At 44.1% G+C, this 21,798-nt stretch overlaps 1 protein-coding gene across 3 annotated transcripts in view; it reads left to right on the top strand.

The window, feature by feature from the left end:
* The first annotated feature begins 2,164 nt into the window (after positions 1-2,164).
* The window catches only part of LOC121004843 (alpha-2-macroglobulin-like protein 1), a 263,914-nt gene continuing 244,280 nt past the window's right edge, over positions 2,165-21,798 (top strand). For all 3 annotated transcript variants that reach the window (XM_040437234.1, XM_040437235.1, XM_040437233.1), the window contains exon 1: positions 2,165-2,317. In XM_040437234.1, the coding sequence (XP_040293168.1) occupies positions 2,247-2,317 (71 nt within the window). In that variant the 5' untranslated portion in view covers positions 2,165-2,246. The remainder of the gene's footprint in view (positions 2,318-21,798) is intronic.

The raw sequence follows: 21,798 nt of genomic DNA, 5'->3' as shown, positions 1-21,798 counted from the left end.
CTTATATCTACCCATAGTGTGGGCTTTAGAGAAGACTTAACATAAAGTCCCAGTGCCCAATATGCAGTTCTCTCAACTGAGCTTTGTGAGGGCTTACTTTTTGTAGGATCAGTTGCCATCATTTTTTTGTTCTATTTTGAGTACATATGTCTTTTTTATCACTTTTTATTTCACTTTTTGGGAAGCAGGATAAAGGCAGCAACTCTGCAAACTCTGGCAGGGCTCTTTTGGAACAAAGTTGGGTAATTTACTATTATGAAATATGCATAAATTAGGCGTATTTCAGGCGCTATGTGCAACTTTGCCTTGCTCACGCCAGGTCAAAAATCAAGGGCGTTGCCTGTGCGGGGAAGAGGACGGGCCGGCAAGCCAGTCTTATTCATTATTTTCTATGCCTGTTTTAGGTGTAGAAAATGGTCTAAATGTAAGATAGCTCAGAAGCTAGCTTACATTTAGAACTGGCGCTGGATGCGACAAAGTTATGGAAAGGCCAGCACCTCTACATAACTCTGGCAAAACCACCGCCACATAAGGGCCTTTATTAGGACCGGCGTCTAAAACACTGGTCTTAATAAATGTGCCCCAAAGTGTATTCCCCATAATGATTCTTATCTAATGATTTCTTGGTATAGTTACCTAGAAAAACTATTAAAAAGTGTAAAAAAATATAAAAAAAAGTTATAAAAAAAATAAATATACAAATTCAACTCACCCCCTTCCCGCAAAATTAAAGTAAAAATACATAAATAATTTTAAAAAATTAACATCATGGGTATTGCCACGTGCAAAAATGCCTGTACTTTTAAAATCTAAAAATATTTATCCGATATGGCAAATAACAAAACAGAAATAAAAAGTCTACCAATTTGCCATTTTTTGGTTGCTTCACCTACCAAATTAAATAAAAAGTGATCAAAAAGTGACACACACCCCAGAATGGTATCAAGAAATGAGTTCTCAAACAGCTCTCTGTACACCTAAAAATAAAAAACTTATAGGGGTTGGAATATGGCAATGCAAAGGAAAATTTTGTTTTTTCAAAAGTTTCTATATTTTTTTTGTTCAGTATTAGAACACAAGAAAAACCATGTGGTATTTTTGCAATCATTCTGACCCGGAGAATAAAAGTAACAGGTCAGTTTTATCGCATAGGAAATGTATAAAGGTGTAAAAAAAAATCCATAAAACTGTCGCGGAATGGTGTTTTTATAATTCCACCCTATTTGGAATTTTTAGAAAGCATCTTATTCTGCAAAAAAACAAGCCCTCATACGGCTATGTGAATGAAAAAATATGGCTTTGGGAGGGGTGGAAGTAAAAAACAAAGATTTACTGGGTCCTGCAAGGGTTAAGAAACATCCTGTGGATATATCATAAATAGTGCTGAGCAAATCGAACCCGACAATGTGGAATCCGACCTGAATTTTAGGAAAAATTTGATTTGCCGCAAAGCCAAATTTCATTGTGCTTCATGGTAGCGAATCGATTTTACCTGAAATAGTGTGAAAAAAAAAAGAAAAAATCATAATTACCTTCTCCATTTGCTTGCGACGTGCTGGCCGCCCGCCATCTTGAATGGGACTTATGACAGTGTGATGACGTAATCTCGGGCCGCGCGAGATTTTACGCCAGATCATCAATCAAGATGGCGGCGGCCGGCACGTCACGAGCAAACGGAGGTAAGTATAATAATAATTATGTTAATTTACATGGGACTGTTGTAATTTATTGATCTGTTAATTTTACTCTGTGTTTTTACTATCGAATACCGCGATCAAGTATGATCGCGGCATCTGACAGGTACAATAACGGGATACGGCGCAATCGCAGCTCCCTGTCATTGCACCCACAACTTAAAAAAGAAATGTGCTTTGTGAAGAAGTAAGTCATTCATCACAAAGCAATTTTTTATTTTTATTTTTATTTGGCAAAGCAGCTGAATCAAATTTTCCAATACTTTACTTATCTCTAGTCATAAATGTCTATATTGGAAGGGGTTAAAACTGCCCAATATCCATTGTACACATCTATTTGAATATATCCTGAAATCTGTCCCAAAAATGTTTTTTCTTTGTGAAATTCCTCTAGAACCTTGAGCTGACCAGCTTGACAAATATTTGATGTGCTGAGTTGCTGTGCAATCTTCATGCTGTACATACAATTGCAAGACCACGCGGGATATATAAGAGCGAGGCTTGCACATACATGATACGCTCTTATCCACTGCCCTCTCCACCTGCACAATCATGTCCTGGACTAGGACCTTTTGTGTGGGTTTGATTTTATTGCAGATCCTGGGGGCATCTGAAGGAACGCTGTAAGTACAATGGCTGTGTGCTATTTCACTATCACCTTCTCTGTAATAAGTATATCCGTCAGTTGGATATGCTCAGTATTAGTGTTATTACAGCTACTAGTCTGTACCCGAGTTAGCCAAAATGGCAGAATATGCTTTACGTATCAGCAGTAGCCGGTCACTTACCTCTGTGAGAGGTTGGGGAGTCCGCTGTATTCTTTCATCGCTCCTGTTAGCCAAACCTTATGACATTTCTATATATTTAAAAAATATATTTTTACTCACAGCAAAAACAACTCTCCTCTGGATTCACAAAGATCATGAATTTTCGCAGCAGATTTCAAATGCACTTGAATTGATGAAATCCATAGATTCATTTGCATCAAAACCTGCATTGAAATCTGCATGTAACACAGTAGAACTTCTCAGTAGTTTATGGTGTGAACTTTCTTGTAAATTTTATGTTAAATAGTTTATTGATGTGTGTACTCACCCTTAGGCTTCATGCACACGACTGTAAGTTATTCACTGACCCATTGATTTCAGTGGGTCCTTTGCATTTTAGGGCTAAGTATAGGACATGTTATATCTTTTTGCGTAACAGACATACGGATGTGGAAAGCACACGCATCACCCGTGTGTTCCACAAAAAGATAGAATAAATCCACAAATTGCACTAAATGGGTCTGTAGAAAAAATGCGGATGCCGTGTGGATCTCACCCACAATTTGGGTACCGCAGAAATTGTACGGTTCTGCGTGAGGCCTTAAGCGCATTTTCACACAGCATGTAATTTCGCCGTGTAGGTTTACTGTGGGACCATGGCAGATATCCAAGGCTGATCTTTGGAATTCTATGGTTTGCACCCACAGATTATTCCCATTCATTAGAACTAATCAGAGGTGTTGCTAGGGTCTCAAAAGATCTGGGGCCCAAGCCCCAATGAATATGCAGCAGTTCATCCCCCCCTCCCCCCACACACCACATTTTGCTGTACTTGCTATACAGCAGCACATACCTGTCACATTCAGTGCCTCCCAGGTGACATCTCCTCCGATGTAGATCTCTGTCATCATCTTCTCCATTTGGTCCGTACAACTTCTCTCAGCCGCCTCGTCTCTGCAGAGTGTGCCACACAGATATCTTAGCTTCCTCACATTTCTATCATCATCTCCCAACCTGGATGTTATCCTGCTGCTCGCTGTGCTCTCCAATACCCCCAAATACTATCCTGAAGAACAATGAGTGCCCCCAAAATAATAGTGCTCCTCATAGCCCCACCAATAGAAATTCCCTTCTAGAATGCCCTGATTAGTAATACTGCCCCCTACAGTGCCCCAACAGTGATATTGCTCCCCAATAATGCCCTCATTAGTAATACTGCCCCCTACAGTGCCCCCAACCATGATAACGCTCCCCAAGAGTGTCCCTATTAGTAGAAGAGCCCTCCAGTATTAATAATACCCTTACAGAGCCCCCAGTAGAAATAAGGCCCCCTATTCCCCAAGAGGTAATAAAGTTATCTACAGACCCCTCAGTAGTAATGAGGCCCCCCATAGTGCTCTTAGTAGAAATAAGGCAGATCTATAAGTCACTTCTATAGAGCCCCCAGAAGTAATAAGAACATCTATAATGTCCCCTGGATTTGCAGTGCCCCCTGTAGTTATATTCCTCTCTCCACAATACAGTCCCATGTAAATAACATCACAACATCTCTCCTGCCCCCTCCAAAATATAGTCCTATGTAAATAACATCACTCCCCTCCCTTCAGCCCCTGCAACATACAGTCCCACGTAAATAACAATATTTCCCTCCCTCCGCCATAGAGTCCCATGTGAATAACATCACACCATCTCTCCAGCCCCCTCCAATATACAGTCCCATGTAAATAACATCCGTCTCTATCTTCAGCCCCTTCCAAAATACAGTCCTATGTAAATAACATCACCTCCTCCCTAGCCATCTTCAATATACAGTCCTAAGTAAATAATATCACCCCCTCCAACATGCAATCCCATGTAAACATCACACCCTCAACATTCAGTCCCATGTAAATAACATCATTCCCCCCCACCTGCCACCTTCAACATACAGTCCCATGTAAATAACATCACTCCCTCCCTCAGAACCCTGTAACATTCAGTCCCATGTAAATAATATCACTGTCTCCCCCAGGCCCCTCCGACATACAGTCCCATGTAAATAACATCACTCCTTCCCATAGCTGCCTCCAATATACAGTTCCATGTAAATAAAATAATCACCTCCCACAGCCGCCATCAACATACAGTCCCATGTAAATAACATCACTGCCTCCCTCAGCCCCCTCCAACATACAATCCCATGTAAATAACATCCCTCCCTTCAGCCCTAGCATACAGTCCCAGTTAAATAAACACAACTCTCAGCATTGCTTTGCCTCTCCCTTCACTTACCTCTCCTCATGTAGCAGACATCACCACAGCTTCTTCCCCCAGCACTTCTCCTCTTCACTGTGGTCCTCTCCTTCACTGGTCACATGATAGAGACCTCATTGCGGGTCCTTCTCAACCACTGCTTGTTTTACTGGTCACATGACCTGTGATGTCACCACAGGTCCTTCAGCTCTTCCAGTGCATTAGATTCAATTGTATTGCCCTCCTGAGGACAGCAATACAGTTGTATCTAGCTGACAGGCAGGACATTCGGGGCCTGGGACAAAACATCAGGGGCTCAGGCCACAAATGTTTTAAACTAGCAATGCACCTAATCCTTGTGAACCCCACACAGTTTCCAAATGAAAACCATGCCCCAAGAATTCATATTTCAGTTATTTTTTCACACATTGAAAAAAGTGAGGTGTTTTGTATGTGTTTTTATGCAGACATAGCCTAAATGTTTGGATGCAAATACTGAACAATAAGAAAAAAACACAATGATAAAAATACTAAATGATTTCTGGATGTTCGGCAGTTATTCGAATTTAAACATTAGTCCAGTTCATGAATAATTTAATAGTACATCTTCTTCGAGCTTGTTGTAAGTCCTCCACATTGCTTGTTTTTCAGCCCATTCGTTAGGGCAAATAGAAACATCAAGGCTTGCTAAAAATCTCTTTTAACAACGAGTCAAGTTTATCAAACAAAGAAAAACAGCAGCGCTATAGGGTAAATCCTGGTGCAAAATCCTCAGACCATGGGCAGGACGGTCATCAATGGTAGTAAAAAGAGGCAGCACTCCAATGTAAAAGTGAAATGACCCGCTTTATTCCTCTCTGCAACGCTTCAACTGCTCATTGCAGTCTTTATCAAGCATACAAACTCGTGTCAGAATATCCACATTTATACCCACAATACCTTGTGAGTCAATTAGTGAGTTAATCAGTGACAATTACATAATCAAATATAAAAAAATGTTAAAAATACATGATCCAGTGTAAGAAAAGATACAAAAATTACAAAACATATAATAAATCAGTGAAGCATATATCTCGTCAGACCATGGTTGTTGATCTTCAAAAATCACATACAGCAATATATATTTTCATAAAGTGCCATGTGCATTATTCAGGGTGATCACCTGTGTGTGTTAAATAGACGGTCAATCGGCCGCATAGATTATGTAGAAAATAACTTACACAGCGGTGTGCTATGATGGCGCCCATCTCGGCGTCCCCAGTCTGTCATTGCGCATGCCCGGTTGCCCGGAAACCAGTACACAAAAGATCCCGTGACCCGTCACCTGACCACACGTGATCTGTGACGTCAGTCATGAGGCGTGCATCGGCAACCCGACTCCTCCCCCGGTGTGTGACGAGCCAGGAAGGTACGTCCCAGCAGCCAAGTCACAGGATCACGTGAGAACGTCACATGAGCCTTAGCTCGGCAAAAGGAGAGCGTCCCAAGGCCGGCACATCACTACCACCCAGGGCGGACAGGGCACCGCTAAATCCAGACTAAAACGGGGAGATAAAGTCACATCTAGGGCATATCGTGAATGGAAGATTGTTATTCAGCCTTAGATGAGGATAATGGGTGGACCTTGGCTCAGAGGATGTTGGGTATTGACCGCACTCGATACCTAGGTGCCATAATAGGTGTGTGGCGATGGTCACTAAAGTGACATAACCACATAAACCGCACCCTCTCCGACTAGCTTCAATATTAGTTTACAATTTATAGAGGCACTGTCTCCATAGGGGACTTATGACCCTATCTGCTTCCAATATATACGGCTTGATATCCTATTTTGCTAGTATTCATCTAAACTTTCTAAGTAGCATTACGCAACCTTATTATGCCCTAGATGTGACTTTATCTCCCCGGTAGTGATGTGCCGGCTTTGGGACGCTCTCCGGTTGCCGAGCTACGGCTCATGTGACGTGCTCACGTGATCCTGTGACTAGGCTGCTGGGACGTACCTTCCTGGCTCGTCACACACCGGGGGAGGAGTCGGGTTGCCGATGCAAGTCACAGATCACGTGTGGTCAGGTGACGGGTCACTGGATCTTTTGTGTACTGGTTTCCGGGCAACCGGGCATGCGCAATGACGGACTGGGGACGCCGAGATGGGCGCCATCATAGCACACCGCTGTGTAAGTTATTTTCTACATAATCTATGCGGCCGATTGACCGTCTATTTAACACACAGAGGTAATCACCCTGATTAATGTACATGGCACTTTATGAAAATATATATTGATGTATGTGATTTTTGAAGATCAACAACCATAGTTTGACGAGATATATGCTTCACTGATTTATTATATGTTTTGTAATTTTTGTATCTTCTTACACTGGATCATGTATTTTTAACATTTTGTATATTTGATTATGTAATTGTCACTGATTAACTCACTAATTGACTCACAAGGTATTGTGGGTATAAATGTGGATATTCTGACACCAGTTTGTATGCTTGATAAAGACTGCAATGAGCAGTTGAAACGTTGCAGAGGGGAATAAAGCGGGTCATTTTACTTTTACATTGGAGTGCTGCCTCTTTTTTGGAGAACTACTAACAACAAGTATATATTTATTTCTGTGCTGTAAAAAAATGAGACAAAGATAAATCATTTCAGAACTTTTTGTGAACTATAAACTGTACCACTCAATTGAAAAACAAACTGAAATATTTTAAGTGGAGGGAAGAAAACTAAAAAAATAACTGGGGATTTAGCTGTGTTCAGAATTAATCAATCATATTCAAAATCATGTTAAATAGGAGTCAGCATACACCTGCCATTATTTAAAATGCCTCTGATTAACCCCAAATAAAGTTCAGCTGCTCTAGTTGGTCTTTCCTGAAATTTTCTTAGTCGCATCCCACAGAAAAAGCCATGGTCCACAGAGAGCTTCCAAAGCATCAGAGTGATGTCATTGTTAAAAGGTATCAGTCAGGAGAAGGGTACAAAAGAATTTTCAGGGCATTAGATATACCATGGAACACAATGAAGACAGTCATCATCAAGTGGAGAAAATATGGCACAACAGTGACATTACTATGAACTGGACGTCCCTCCAATATTGATGAAAATACGAGAAGAAAATTGGTCTGGGAGGCTACCAAGAGGCCTACAGCAACATTAAAGGAGCTGCATGAATATTTGGCAAGTACTGGCTGTGTGGTACATGTGACAACAATCTCCCATATTCTTCATATGTCTGGGCTATGGGGTAGAGTGGCAAGAGGAAAGCCTTTTCTTACGAAGAAAACCATGCAAGCCAGGCTACATTTTGCAAAAACACACCTGAAGTCTCCCATAAGCATGTGGGAAAAGGTTTTATGGTCTGATGAAACCAAGGTTAAACTTTTTGGCCATAATTCCAAAAGATATGTTTGGCGCAAAAACAACACTGCACATCACCAAAAGAACACCATACCACAGTGAAGCATGGTGGTGGCAGCATCATGCTTTAGGGCTGTTTTTCTTCAGCTGGAACTGGGGCCTTAGGTAAGCTAGAGGGAATTATGAACAGTTCCAAATACCAGTCAATATTGGCACAAAACCTTCAGGCTTCTGCTAGAAAGCTGAACATGAAGAGGAACTTCGTCTTTCAGCATGACAACAACCCAAAGCATACATCCAAATCAACAAAGAATGGCTTCACCAGAAGAAGATTAAAGCTTTGGAATGGCCCAGCCAGAGCCCAGACCTGAATCCGATTGAAAATCTGTGGGGTGATCTGAAGAGGGCTGTGAACAGGAGATGCCCTCGCAATCTGACAGATTTGGAGTGTTTTTGCAAAGAAGAGTGGGCAAATCTTGCCAAGTCAAAATGTGCCATGCTGATAGACTCATACCCAAAAAGACTGAGTGCTGTAATAAAATCAAAAGGTGCTTCAACAAAGTATTAGTTTAAGGGTATGCACACTTATGCAACCATACTATTTTATTTTTATATTTTTTCTTCCCTCTACCTAAAAGATTTCAGTTTGTTTTTCAATTGAGTTGTACAGTTTATAGGTCACATTAAAGGTGGAAAAAGTTCTGAAATGATTTATCTTTGTCTAATTTTTTTGCATCACAGAATATATATATACCCTCTTCACATTCCAGCAATTCCAGCATGCATAGATTTTCTATGTTTACACTTAGCATCATGGCAGGGAAAGTTGTTAAAAGGCAGAGACCCCATTATAACAGTATAGTCCTCCAGCTCCTACGTTTCAGTATTAATGTGTCCTCTGTGATGAATGAACCATAACAATAGAGTGGGAGTCCCATGTAGACCCATGCCTGCTATACTAGTTTTCCCTGAGTCCCTATGGGTTGCTAAGCTGGCTGAAAATCTTTTACCCTTGTGAAATATCTCTGAAACCTTGAACTGACCTGTCAGTACCTAACAAATATTTGATGTACAGGATTGCAGTACAATGTCCTCCGTGTGCATAGACTGTCCGGGGGTGTAAAGACAATATGAAATATTTAAAAAGCCACAAGACAGAAGACAGCGTCCCATCTACAGTACTTGCACAATGGGGCTCTGGAGCTTCTGTGTGGGGTTGATCGTATTGCAGATCTTGGGGACATTGGAAGCAAATCTGTAAGTTCAGTAGTTGTTTTTTATTTTCTATTATATTTCATATTTTTATTGCACTACTTTATCACTAGGATACAGTACCTTGCAAAAGCATTCACCCCCATTGACTTTTTTCGTATTTTGTTACATTACAGCCTTAAATTCAATGTTTTGTTAATCTGAATTTTATGTGATGGATCAGAACACAATAGTCTAAGCTGGTGAAGTGAAATGAGAAAAATATATAAATAAAACTATTGTTTAGAAATAGAAAACAGAAAATTGGCATGTGCGTATGTATTCACCCCCTCTGTTAGGAAGTCCATAAAATGCTCTGGTGCAACCAATTACCTTGAAAAGTCACATAATTAGTGAAATGATGTCTATCTATGTGCAATCTAAGAGTCACATGATCTGTCATTACTAGGGATGAGCGAACCCGAACTGTATAGTTCGGGTTCGTACCGAATTTTGGGGTGTCCGTGACACGGACCCGAACATTTTCGTAAAAGTCCGGGTTCGGTGTTCGGCGCTTTCTTGGCGCTTTTTGAAAGGCTGCAAAGCAGCCAATCAACAAGCGTCATACTACTTGGCCCAAGAGGCCATCACAGCCATGCCTACTATTGGCATGGCTGTGATTGGCCAGTGCACCATGTGACCCAGCCTCTATTTAAGCTGGAGTCACGTAGCGCCGCACGTCACTCTGCTATGATCAGTATAGGGAGAGGTTGCAGCTGCGACGTTAGGGCGAGATTAGGCAGATTAACTCCTCCAAAAGACTTCATTCTGTGATCGATCTGCAGCTGTGGATCATTGAAGTGCTATTATTGACTTGCTCACTTTTTTGAGGCTGCCCAGAGCGTTTTTAGATCACTTTTTTTCTGGGGTGATCGGCGGCCATTTTGTGACTTGTGGTGCGCCAGCACGAGCTATCACCAAGTGTATTAAACCATCGATAGTGTGGTTATTTTGTGCTATATCCTACATCAGCTGCAGGCTGAGCCTGTGTCACCGAAGTGCATTTAACCATCAACAGTCTGGTTATTTTTTGGCCATATACTACATCAGATGCAGGCTGAGCCTGTGTCACCCAAGTGCATGTAACCATCAACAGTCTGATTATTTTTTGGCCATATACTACATCAGCTGCAGGCTGAGCCTGTGTCACCCAAGTGTATTTAACCATCGATAGTGTGGTTATTTTGTGCTATATCCTACATCAGCTGCAGGCTGAGCCTGTGTCACCCAAGTGCATTTAACCATCAACAGTCTGGTTATTTTTTGGCCATATACTACATCAGCTGCAGGCTGAGCCTGTGTCACCCAAGTGCATGTAACCATCAACAGTCTGATTATTTTTTGGCCATATACTACATCAGCTGCAGGCTGAGCCTGTGTCACCCAAGTGTATTTAACCATCGATAGTGTGGTTATTTTGTGCTATATCCTACATCAGCTGCAGGCTGAGCCTGTGTCACCCAAGTGCATTTAACCATCAACAGTCTGATTATTTTTTGGCCATATACTACATCTGGTGCAGGCTGAGCCTGTGTCACCCAAGTGCATTTAACCATCAACAGTCTGATTATTTTTTGGCCATATACTACATCTGGTGCAGGCTGAGCCTGTGTCACCCAAGTGCATTTAACCATCAAAAGTGTGGTTATTTTTTGGCCATATATTACATCAGGGGCAAGTTGAGCCTGTCACCCAGCGCCTAAAAAATAGACCTGACATTTCTATTCAACCAAATCTGCACAGTTTTAGCTGGTCAAGTTATTTGTAGTGACCGTAAAAGCAGCCTTTTTGTTCTGGGTTGAAAAAGCATTCCCAAATTTGCCATTCTGAAAATAACTAGTTTGTGGTATTTGAGGCCTACTTGAAATCTATCCCAAAAAGAAAATCTTACATTGAAGGTATTGATAGTGTCATTCAGAAAAACCTAAGACACACGCTAGCGTGCTGATAGAAGTGTCATTCTGTGATTAAACCTATAACTGTCACACAGCGCAAAAAAAAACAGGTCTCACATCTCTATTCAACTAAATCTGCACAGTTTTAGCTGGTCAAGTTATTTGTAGTGACCGTAAAAGCAGACTTTTTGTTCTGGGTTGAAAAAGCATTCCCAAATTTGCCATTCTGAAAATAACTAGTTTGTGGTATTTGAGGCCTACTTGAAATCTATCCCAAAAAGAAAATCTTACATTGAAGGTATTGATAGTGTCATTCAGAAAAACCTAAGACACACGCTAGCGTGCTGATAGAAGTGTCATTCTGTGATTAAACCTATAACTGTCACACAGCGCAAAAAAAAACAGGTCTCACATCTCTATTCAACCAAATCTGCACAGTTTTAGCTGGTCAAGTTATTTGTAGTGACCGTAAAAGCAGACTTTTTGTTCTGGGTTGAAAAAGCATTCCCAAATTTGCCATTCTGAAAATAACTAGTTTGTGGTATTTGAGGCCTACTTGAAATCTATCCCAAAAAGAAAATCTTACATTGAAGGTATTGATAGTGTCATTCAGAAAAACCTAAGACAAACGCTAGCGTGCTGATAGAAGTGTCATTCTGTGATTAAACCTATAACTGTCACACAGCGCAAAAAAAAAAACAGGTCTCACATCTCTATTCAACCAAATCTGCACAGTTTTAGCTGGTCAAGTTATTTGTAGTGACCGTAAAAGCAGACTTTTTGTTCTGGGTTGAAAAAGCATTCCCAAATTTGCCATTCTCAAAATTGTGGTGAACGGGAACAATGAGGAAAACATCTAATAAGGGACGCGGACGCGGACGTGGACATGGTCGTGGTGGTGTTAGTGGACCCTCTGGTGCTGGGAGAGGACGTGGCCGTTCTGCCACAGCCACACGTCCTAGTGAACCAACTACCTCAGGTCCCAGTAGCCAGCAGAATTTACAGCGATATTTGGTGGGGCCCAATGCCGTTCTAAGGATGGTAAGGCCTGAGCAGGTACAGGCATTAGTCAATTGGGTGGCCGACAGTGGATCCAGCACGTTCACATTATCTCCCACCCAGTCTTCTGCAGAAAGCGCACAGATGGCGCATGAAAACCAAGCCCATCGTTCTGTCACATCACCCCCATGCATATCAGGGAAACTGTCTGAGCCTCAAGTTATGCAGCAGTCTCTTATGCTGTTTGAAGACTCTGCTGCCAGGGTTTCCCAAGGGCATCCACCTAGCCCTTCCCCAGGGGTGGAAGAGATAGAATGCACTAACGCACAACCACTTATTTTTCCTGATGATGAGGACATGGTAATACCACCTCAGCACGTCTCTGATGATGACGAAACACAGGTGCCAACTGCTGCGTCTTTCTGCAGTGTGCAGACTGAACAGGAGGTCAAGGATCAAGACTGGGTGGAAGACGATGCAGGGGACGATGAGGTCCTAGACCCCACATGGAATGAAGGTTGTGCCACTGACTTTCACAGTTCGGAGGAAGAGGCAGTGGTGAGACCGAGCCAACAGCGTAGCAAAAGAGGGAGCAGTGGGCAAAATCAGAACACCCGCCGCCAAGAGACTCCGCCTGCTACTGACCGCCGCCATCTGGGACCGAGCACCCCAAAGGCAGCTTCAAGGAGTTCCCTGGCATGGCACTTCTTCAAACAATGTGCTGACGACAAGACCCGAGTGGTTTGCACGCTGTGCCATCAGAGCCTGAAGCGAGGCATTAACGTTCTGAACCTTAGCACAACCTGCATGACCAGGCACCTGCATGCAAAGCATGAACTGCAGTGGAGTAAACACCTTAAAAACAAGGAAGTCACTCAGGCTCCCCCTGCTACCTCTTCTGCTGCTGCCGCCTCGGCCTCTTCTGCTGCTGCTGCCGCCGCCTCGGCCTCTTCCTCCGCATCTGGAGGAACGTTGGCACCTGCCGCCCAGCAAACATGGGATGTACCACCAACACCACCACCTGCGTCACCAAGCATCTCAACCATGTCACACGGCAGCGTTCAGCTCTCCATCTCACAAACATTTGAGAGAAAGCGTAAATTCTCACCTAGCCACCCTCGATCCCTGGCCCTGAATGCCAGCATTTCTAAACTACTGGCCTATGAAATGCTGTCATTTAGGCTGGTGGACACACACAGCTTCAAACAGCTCATGTCACTTGCTGTCCCACAGTATGTTGTTCCCAGCCGCCACTACTTCTCCAAGAGAGCCGTGCCTTCCCTGCACAAATAAGTGTCCGATAAAATCAAGTGTGCACTGCGCAACGCCATCTGTGGCAAGGTCCACCTAACCACAGATACGTGGACCAGTAAGCACGGCCAGGGACGCTATATCTCCCTAACTGCACACTGGGTAAATGTAGTGGCGGCTGGGCCCCAGGCGGAGAGCTATTTGGCGCACGTCCTTCCGCCGCCAAGGATCGCAGGGCAACATTCTTTGCCTCCTGTCTCCTCCTCCTCCTACTCAGCTTCCTTCTCCTCTTCTTCCACCTGCTCATCCAGTCAGCCACACACCTTCACCACCAACTTCAGCACAGCACGGGGTAAACGTCAGCAGGCCATTCTGAAACTCATATGTTTGGGGGACAGGCCCCACACCGCACAGGAGTTGTGGCGGGGTATAGAACAACAGACCGACGAGTGGTTGCTGCCAGTGAGCCTCAAGCCCGGCCTGGTGGTGTGCGATAATGGGCGAAATCTCGTTGCAGCTCTGGGACTAGCCGGTTTGACACACATCCCTTGCCTGGCGCATGTGCTGAATTTGGTGGTGCAGAAGTTCATTCGCAACTACCCCGACATGTCAGAGCTGCTGCATAAAGTGCTGGCCGTCTGTTCGCGCTTCCGGCGTTCACACCCTGCCGCTGCTCGCCTGTCTGCGCTACAGCGTAACTTCGGCCTTCCCGCTCACCGCCTCATATGCGACGTGCCCACCAGGTGGAACTCCACCTTGCATATGCTGGACAGACTGTGCGAGCAGCAGCAGGCCATAGTGGAGTTTCAGCTGCAGCACGCACGGGTCAGTCGCACTGCGGATCAGACCCACTTCAACACCAATGACTGGGCCTCCATGCGAGACCTGTGTGCCCTGTTGCGCTGTTTCGAGTACTCCACCAACATGGCCAGTGGCGATGACGCCGTTATCAGCGTTACAATACCACTTCTATGTCTCCTTGAGAAAACACTTAGGGCGATGATGGAAGAGGAGGTGGCCCAGAAGGAAGAGGAGGAAGAGGGGTCATTTTTAGCACTTTCAGGCCAGTCTCTTCAAAGTGACTCAGAGGGAGGTTTTTTGCAACACCAGAGGCCAGGTACAAATGTTGCCAGACAGGGCCCACTACTGGAGGACGAAGAGGACGAGGATGATGAGGAGGAGGTGGAGGAGGATGAGGATGAAGCATGTTCACAGCGGGGTGGCACCCAAAGCAGCTCGGGCCCATCACTGGTGCGTGGCTGGGGGGAAACACAGGACGATGACGATACGCCTCCCACAGAGGACAGCTTGTCCTTACCTCTGGGCAGCCTGGCACACATGAGCGACTATATGCTGCAGTGCCTGCTCAATGACAGCAGAGTTGCCCACATTTTAACGTGTGCGGACTACTGGGTTGCCACCCTGCTGGATCCCTGGTACAAAGACAATGTGCCCACCTTACTTCCTACACTGGAGCGTGATAGGAAGATGCGCGAGTACAAGCGCACGTTTGTAGACGCGCTACTGAGAGCATTCCCAAATGTCACAGGGGAACCAGTGGAAGCCCAAGGCGAAGGCAGAGGAGGAGCAAGAGGTCGCCAACGCAGCTGTGTCACGCCCAGCTCCTCTGATGGCAGGGTTAGCATGGCAGAGATGTGGAAAGGTTTTGTCAACATGCCACAGCTAAGTGCACCACCACCTGATACGGAACGTGTTAGCAGGAGGCAACATTTCACTAACATGGTGGAACAGTACCTGTGCACACCCCTCCACGTACTGACTGATGGTTCGGCCCCATTCAACTTCTGGGTCTCCAAATTGTGCACGTGGCCAGAGCTAGCCTTTTATGCCTTGGAGGTGCTGGCCTGCCCGGCGGCCAGCGTTTTGTCTGAACGTGTATTCAGCACGGCAGGGGGTGTCATTACAGACTAACGCAGCCGCCTGTCTACAGCCAATGTGGACAAGCTGACGTTCATAAAAATGAACCAGGCATGGATCCCACAGGACCTGTCCATCCCTTGTGCAGATTAGATATTAACTACCTCCCCTTAATAATATATTATTCTACTCCAGGGCACTTCCTCAATCAATACTATTTTTAATTTCATTTTACCATTATATTGCGGGGCAACCCAAAGTTGAATGAACCTCTCCTCTGTCTGGGTGCCTGGGCCTAAATGTGTGACAGTGGCCTGTTCCAGTGGTGGGTGACGTGAAGCCTGATTCTCTGCTATGACATGAAGACAGATTCTGCGCTGACATAAGGCCAGATTCTCTGTTACGGGACCTCTCTCCTCTGTCTGGGTGCCTGGGCCTAAATGTGTGACAGTGGCCTGTTCCAGTGGTGGCTGACGTGAAGCCTGATTCTCTGCTATGACATGAAGACAGATTCTGCGCTGACATAAGGCCAGATTCTCTGTTACGGGACCTCTCTCCTCTGCCTTGGTGCCTGGGCCTAAATGTGTGACAGTGGCCTGTTCCAGTGGTGGGTGACGTGAAGCCTGATTCTCTGCTATAACATGAAGACAGATTCTGCGCTGACATAAGGCCAGATTCTCTGTTACAGGACCGCTCTCCTCTGTCTGGGTGCCATGGCCTAAATGTGTGACAGTGGCCTGTTCCAGTGGTGGGTGACGTGAAGCCTGATTCTCTGCTATGACATGAAGACAGATTCTGTGCTGACATCAGGTTACATTCTCTGTTACGGGACCTCTCTCCTCTGCCTGCGTGCCGGGGCCTAAATGTGTGACAGTGGCCCGTTCCAGTGGTGGGTGACGTGAAGCCTGATTCTCTGCTATGACATGAAGACTGATTCTGCGCTGACATGAAGCCAGATTCTCTGCTATGGCATGAAGAGACTGATTCTCTGCTGACATGAAGCCAGATTCTTTGCTATGGCATGAAGAGACTGATTCTCTGCTGACGTGAAGCCAGATTCTCTGCTATGGGACCTCTGTCCAATTGATATTGGTTCATTTTTATTTTTTTAATTTTAATTTTAATTCATTTCCCTATCCACATTTGTTTGCAGGGGATTTACCTACATGTTGCTGCCTTTTGCAGCCCTCTAGCTCTTTCCTGGGCTGTTTTACAGCCTTTTTAGTGCCCAAAAGTTAGGGTCCCCATTGACTTCAATGGGGTTCGGGTTCGGGTTGAAGTTCGTATCGGGTTCGGATCCCGAACCCGAACATTTCCGGGAAGTTCGGCCGAACTTCTTGAACCCGAACATCCAGGTGTTCGCTCAACTCTAATCAGAGCACAATAGTCTAAGCTGGTGAAGTGAAATGAGAAAAATATATAAATAAAACTATTGTTTAGAAATAGAAAACAGAAAATTGGCATGTATGTATGTATTCACCCCCTTTTTTTAGGAAGCCCATAAAATGTTCTGGTGCAACCAATTACCTTAAAAAGTCACATAATTAGTGAAATGATGTCCACCTATGTGCAATCTAAGAGTCACATGATCTGTCATTACATATACACACCTTTTTTGAAAGGCCCTAGAGGCTGCAACACCTAAGCAAGAGGCATCACTAGCCAAACACTGCCTTGAAGACCAAGGAACTCTCCAAAAAAATAAGAGACAATGTTGTTGAGAAGTACAAGTCAGGGTTAGGTTATAAAAAAATATTCTAATCTTTGATGATCCCCAGGAGCACCATCAAATCTATCATAACCAAATGAAAAAACATGGCACAACAGCAAACCTGCCAAGAGACGGCCGCCCACTAAAACTCACGGACCAGGCAAGGAGGGCATTAATCCAAGAAGCAGCACAGAGACCTAAGGTAACCCTGGAGGAGCTGCAGAGTTCCACAGCAGAGACTGGAGTATCTGTACATAGGACAACAATAAGCTGTACGCTCCATAGAGTTGAGGTTTATGGCGGAGTGGCCAGAAGAAAGCCATTACTTTTAACTAAAAACAATAAGGCACGTTGTGAGTTTGCGAAAAGGCATGTGGGAGACTCCCAGAATGTATGGAGGAAGGTGCTCTGGTCTGATGAGACTAAAATAGAATTTTTCGGCCATCAAAGAAAACGCTATGTCTGGCGCAAACCCAGCACATCACATAACCCAAAGAACACCATCCCCACAGTGAAACATGGTGGTGGCAGCATCATGCTCTGGGGATGTTTTTCAGCATCTGGGACAGGGAAACTGGTCAGAGTTGAGGGAGAGATGGATGGTGCTAAATACAGGGATATTCTTGAGCAAAACCTTTACCACTCTGTGCTTGAGTCTAGGACGGAGGTTCACCTTCCAGCAGGACAATGACCCCAAACACATTGCTAAAGCAACACTTGAGTGTTTTAAGGGGAAACATGTAAATGTGTTGGAATGGCCTAGTCAAACCCCAGATCTTAATCCAATACAAAATCTGTGGTCAGACTTAAAGATTGCTGTTCACAAGCATAAACCATCCAACTTGACAGAGCTGGAGCAGTTTTGCAAGGAGGAATGGGCAAAAATCCCAGTGGTAAGATGTGTTGCAAGCTCATAGAAACTTATCCAAAGCGACTTGGAGCTGTGATTGCCGCAAAAGGTGGCTCTACAAAGTATTGACTTTAGGGGGGTGAATAGTTATGCACATTGACTTTTTCTGTTATTCTGTCCTATTTGTTATTTGCTTCACAATAAAATTAAAAAAAAACATCTTCAAAGTTGTGGGCATGTTCTGTAAATTAAATGATGCAAATCCTTAAACAATCCATTTTAATTCCAGGTTGTGAGGCACCAAAATATGAAAAAAGTCAAGGGGGGTGAATAATTTTGCAAGGCACTGTATGCCATTAATGTCAGATAGATGTGGGCCTGTTCTCTAAAAACCACTCATATCTCCAGAATGAAGTGAAAAAGAGCACACTGTGCATTTGCGGCATGCTCTACTTTCACTGCTATAGGAGTTATGGAAATAGCCCCATGGTGGTAAATGTAGAGTGCATCGGACATCCACGGCCACCTCTCCATTCACCACTATGGGAATGCCTGAGTGCAAGCAAAGTCTGCTGTTGATTGGCTAACCTAATGCCAAGCAGAGAAACTTTACAGAGCAGTGCCAACACAGTTATCCACAGGACTTTGTTCTGGCCCTGCATGTGACCTAACGGGGGACCAGCATCACCATAGTGACTCCAGGCTCCAACTCTGTGAAGAGCTGCCAAAGTGACAGCAAGCTCTACACAGGAAAAGCACACTGTAATTTTACAAAAAATAAATAAATCATGGGTTGGGCTGGGTGCCTTCCTGGTGCCTGAGAGGCTTTGAATAAAAAAAGCAGCTGTAGCATGCCCCTAACCCCCATGAACTGTGCCTGCTGCCACGTATTATATATTGTACCACCACCATAGCCCCATGAACTGTGCCTGCTGCAACTTATTATATAGTGTACACAACCATACCCCACTTGATCTGTGCCTGCTTCTTATTATGTAGTGTACCATCACCTTATCCCACTATGAACTGTGCCTGCTGCAACTTATTATATAGGGTACCACAACCTTACCCCACTATGAACTGTGCCTGCTGCTGATTATTTGATAGTGTACCACTACCTTACCCCCATGAACTGTGTCTGTTGCTGCCTCCTGCGATACAGGGGGTGTGGCAGTGGTACACTATATGACATGCAGCAGGCACAGTTCACAGTTGATATATATATATATATATATATATATATATATATATACAGTTGCAAGAAAAAGTATGTGAACCCTTTGGAATGATATGGATTTCTGCACAAATTGGTCATAAAATGTGATCTGTTCTTAATTTAAGTCACAACAATAGACAATCACAGTCTACTTAAACTAATAACACACAAATAATTAAATGTTACCATGTTTTTATTGAACACCCCATGTAAACATTCACAGTGCAGGTGGAAAAAGTATGTCAACCCTTGGATTTAATAACTGGTTGAACCTACTTTGACAGCAATAACTTCAACCAAATGTTTCCTGTAGTTGCAGATCAGACGTGCACAACGGTCAGGAGTAATTCTTGACCATTCCTCTTTATAGAACTGTTTCAGTTCAGCAATATTCTTGGGATGTCTGGTGTGAATCGTTTTCTTGAGGTCATGCCACAGCATCTCAATCGGGTTGAGGTCAGGACTCTGACTGGGCCACTCCAGAAGGCGTGTTTTCTTCTGTTTAAGCCATTCTGTTGTTGATTTACTTCTATGCTTTGGGTCGTTGTCCTGTTGCAACACCCATCTTCGGTTGAGCTTCAGCTGGTGGATAGATGGCCTTAAGTTCTCCTGCAAAATGTCTTGATAAACTTGTGAATTCATTTTTCCTTCGATGATAGCAATCCGTCCAGGCCTTAACGCAGCAAAGCAGCCCCAAACCATGATGCCCCCACCACCATACTTCACAGTTGGGATGAGGTTTTGACGTTTGTGTGCTGTGGCTCTTTTTCTCCACACATAGTGTTGTGTGTTTGTTCCAAACAACTTAATTTTGGTTTCATCTGTCCACAGAATATTTTGCCAATACTGCTGTGGAACATCCAAGTGCTCTTGTGCAAACTGTAAATGTGCAGCATTGTTTTTTTTGGACAGCAGTGGCTTCCTCTGTGGTATCCTCCTATGAAATCCATTCTTGTTTAGTGTTTTACGTATCATAGATTCGCTAACAGGGATTTTAGCATATGCCAGAGACTTTTGTAAGTATTTAGCTGACACTCTAGGATTTTTATTCACCTCATTGAGCAGTCTGCGCTGTGCTCTTGCAGTCATCTTTACAGGACGGCCACCCCTAGGGAGAGTAGCAGCAGAGCTTAACTTTCTCCATTTATAGACAATTTGTCTTACCATGGACTGATGAACAGCAAGGCTTTTGGATATACTTGAATAACCCTTTCCAGCTTTATGCAAGTCAACAATTCTTAATCGTAGGTCTTCTGAGAGCTCTTTTGTGCGAGGCATCTGTAACGGTCGCGTACACACACACACAGGGGAGAAGGGAAGTGACCACTGCGCTCCACCCTTACCCCTGGCCCTGCCTACTTGCCTCGCGAGTCCTAATGACAGGGGACAACTGGACGGCAATCCCTAACTTGGAATAAGTGCAGGGATTACAGACAGGCAAACAACAGGACGTGAACGGACCAAGTCAATACCAGGAAAGCTACAAAGTACAAAGGATTAAGCAAAGAATGGTCAGGAGAAGCCGGGGTCATAAATACCAGGAGAGCAGAGAAGTACAAGAGGAGTCCTAAGAGAGTAGTCAGGTGGGAGCCGAGGTCACAATACCAGGACGGATGCGCAGTACAGGAGGATCAGGCAAAAGGATGGTCAAGGAACAGGATCAGGTAAGTATTCAGCAGTCCAACAAATAGCCAGGAGCCTAGAAATTAACAGGCAACCTGTAGCCAGCAGGCTGCCTGTATTTATAGTGGGGAGTGAGGGTCATGTGACGTGGCCAGCGTCACATGACCGACAGACCAACCAGTCGAGCACCGAGTGATCAGCTCGGCGCTCAAGGCAGACTTAGGAGCAGGGAGCCACCCAGCTAGTAAAGCCGCCCTGGGAATGAGGTCAAACACAGATCCTTATTCCCAAAGCTAAGCAACAGGTCTGCGGGCGATGGGGGACCGAGTGCACCTTCGGAACCCCGTGACAGCATCATTCACATCAGGCAATGCTTCTTGTGAAAAGCAAACCCAGAGCTGGTGTGTGTTTTTTATAGGGCAGAGAAGCTGTAACAAACACCTCCAATCTCATCTCATTGATTGGACTCCAGTTGGCTGACACCTCACTCCAATTAGCTCTTGGAGATGTCATTAGTCTAGGGGTTCACATACTTTTTCCACCTGCACTGTGAATGTTTACATGGTGTGTTCAATAAAAACATGGTAACATTTAATTCTTTGTGGGTTATTAGTTTAAGCAGACTGTGATTGTTTATTGTTGTGACTTAGATGAAGATCAGATCACATTTTATGACCAATTTGTGCAGAAATCAATATAATTCCAAAGGGTTCACATACTTTTCTTGCAACTGTATGTGTGTATATATATATATATTCTGTAGATTATTATATTATCTATAGATTATTTTTGTAGATAACACAGGATCCATCATTCCCAATAGGTGATATTACAGCCTGTCTGCTCCCTCTTAACATCTGCACAGGTGACAGAGCATGCCTAGAAAAGTCTTCCATAAAAGTCAATGTGTCCCCTCAAGTCTATTATATCTATGGCTCATATGGCTGTCCTCAAAGAACAGGAAGTCTTGACATATTTTAGGCCTAGTGGCCAGTGTATGATTTTTTTCTAAACATAGATAGGAACCTGAAAAAAAAAAAAAAATCACATGATTTCTCAG

The sequence above is a fragment of the Bufo bufo genome, chromosome 6 (genome assembly GCF_905171765.1).
Source record: "Bufo bufo chromosome 6, aBufBuf1.1, whole genome shotgun sequence".
NCBI classification, from domain to species: domain Eukaryota; kingdom Metazoa; phylum Chordata; class Amphibia; order Anura; family Bufonidae; genus Bufo; species Bufo bufo.
The sequence above is the reverse complement of the archived record's forward strand: the minus strand, read 5'-3'. Positions and strand labels throughout refer to the sequence as shown.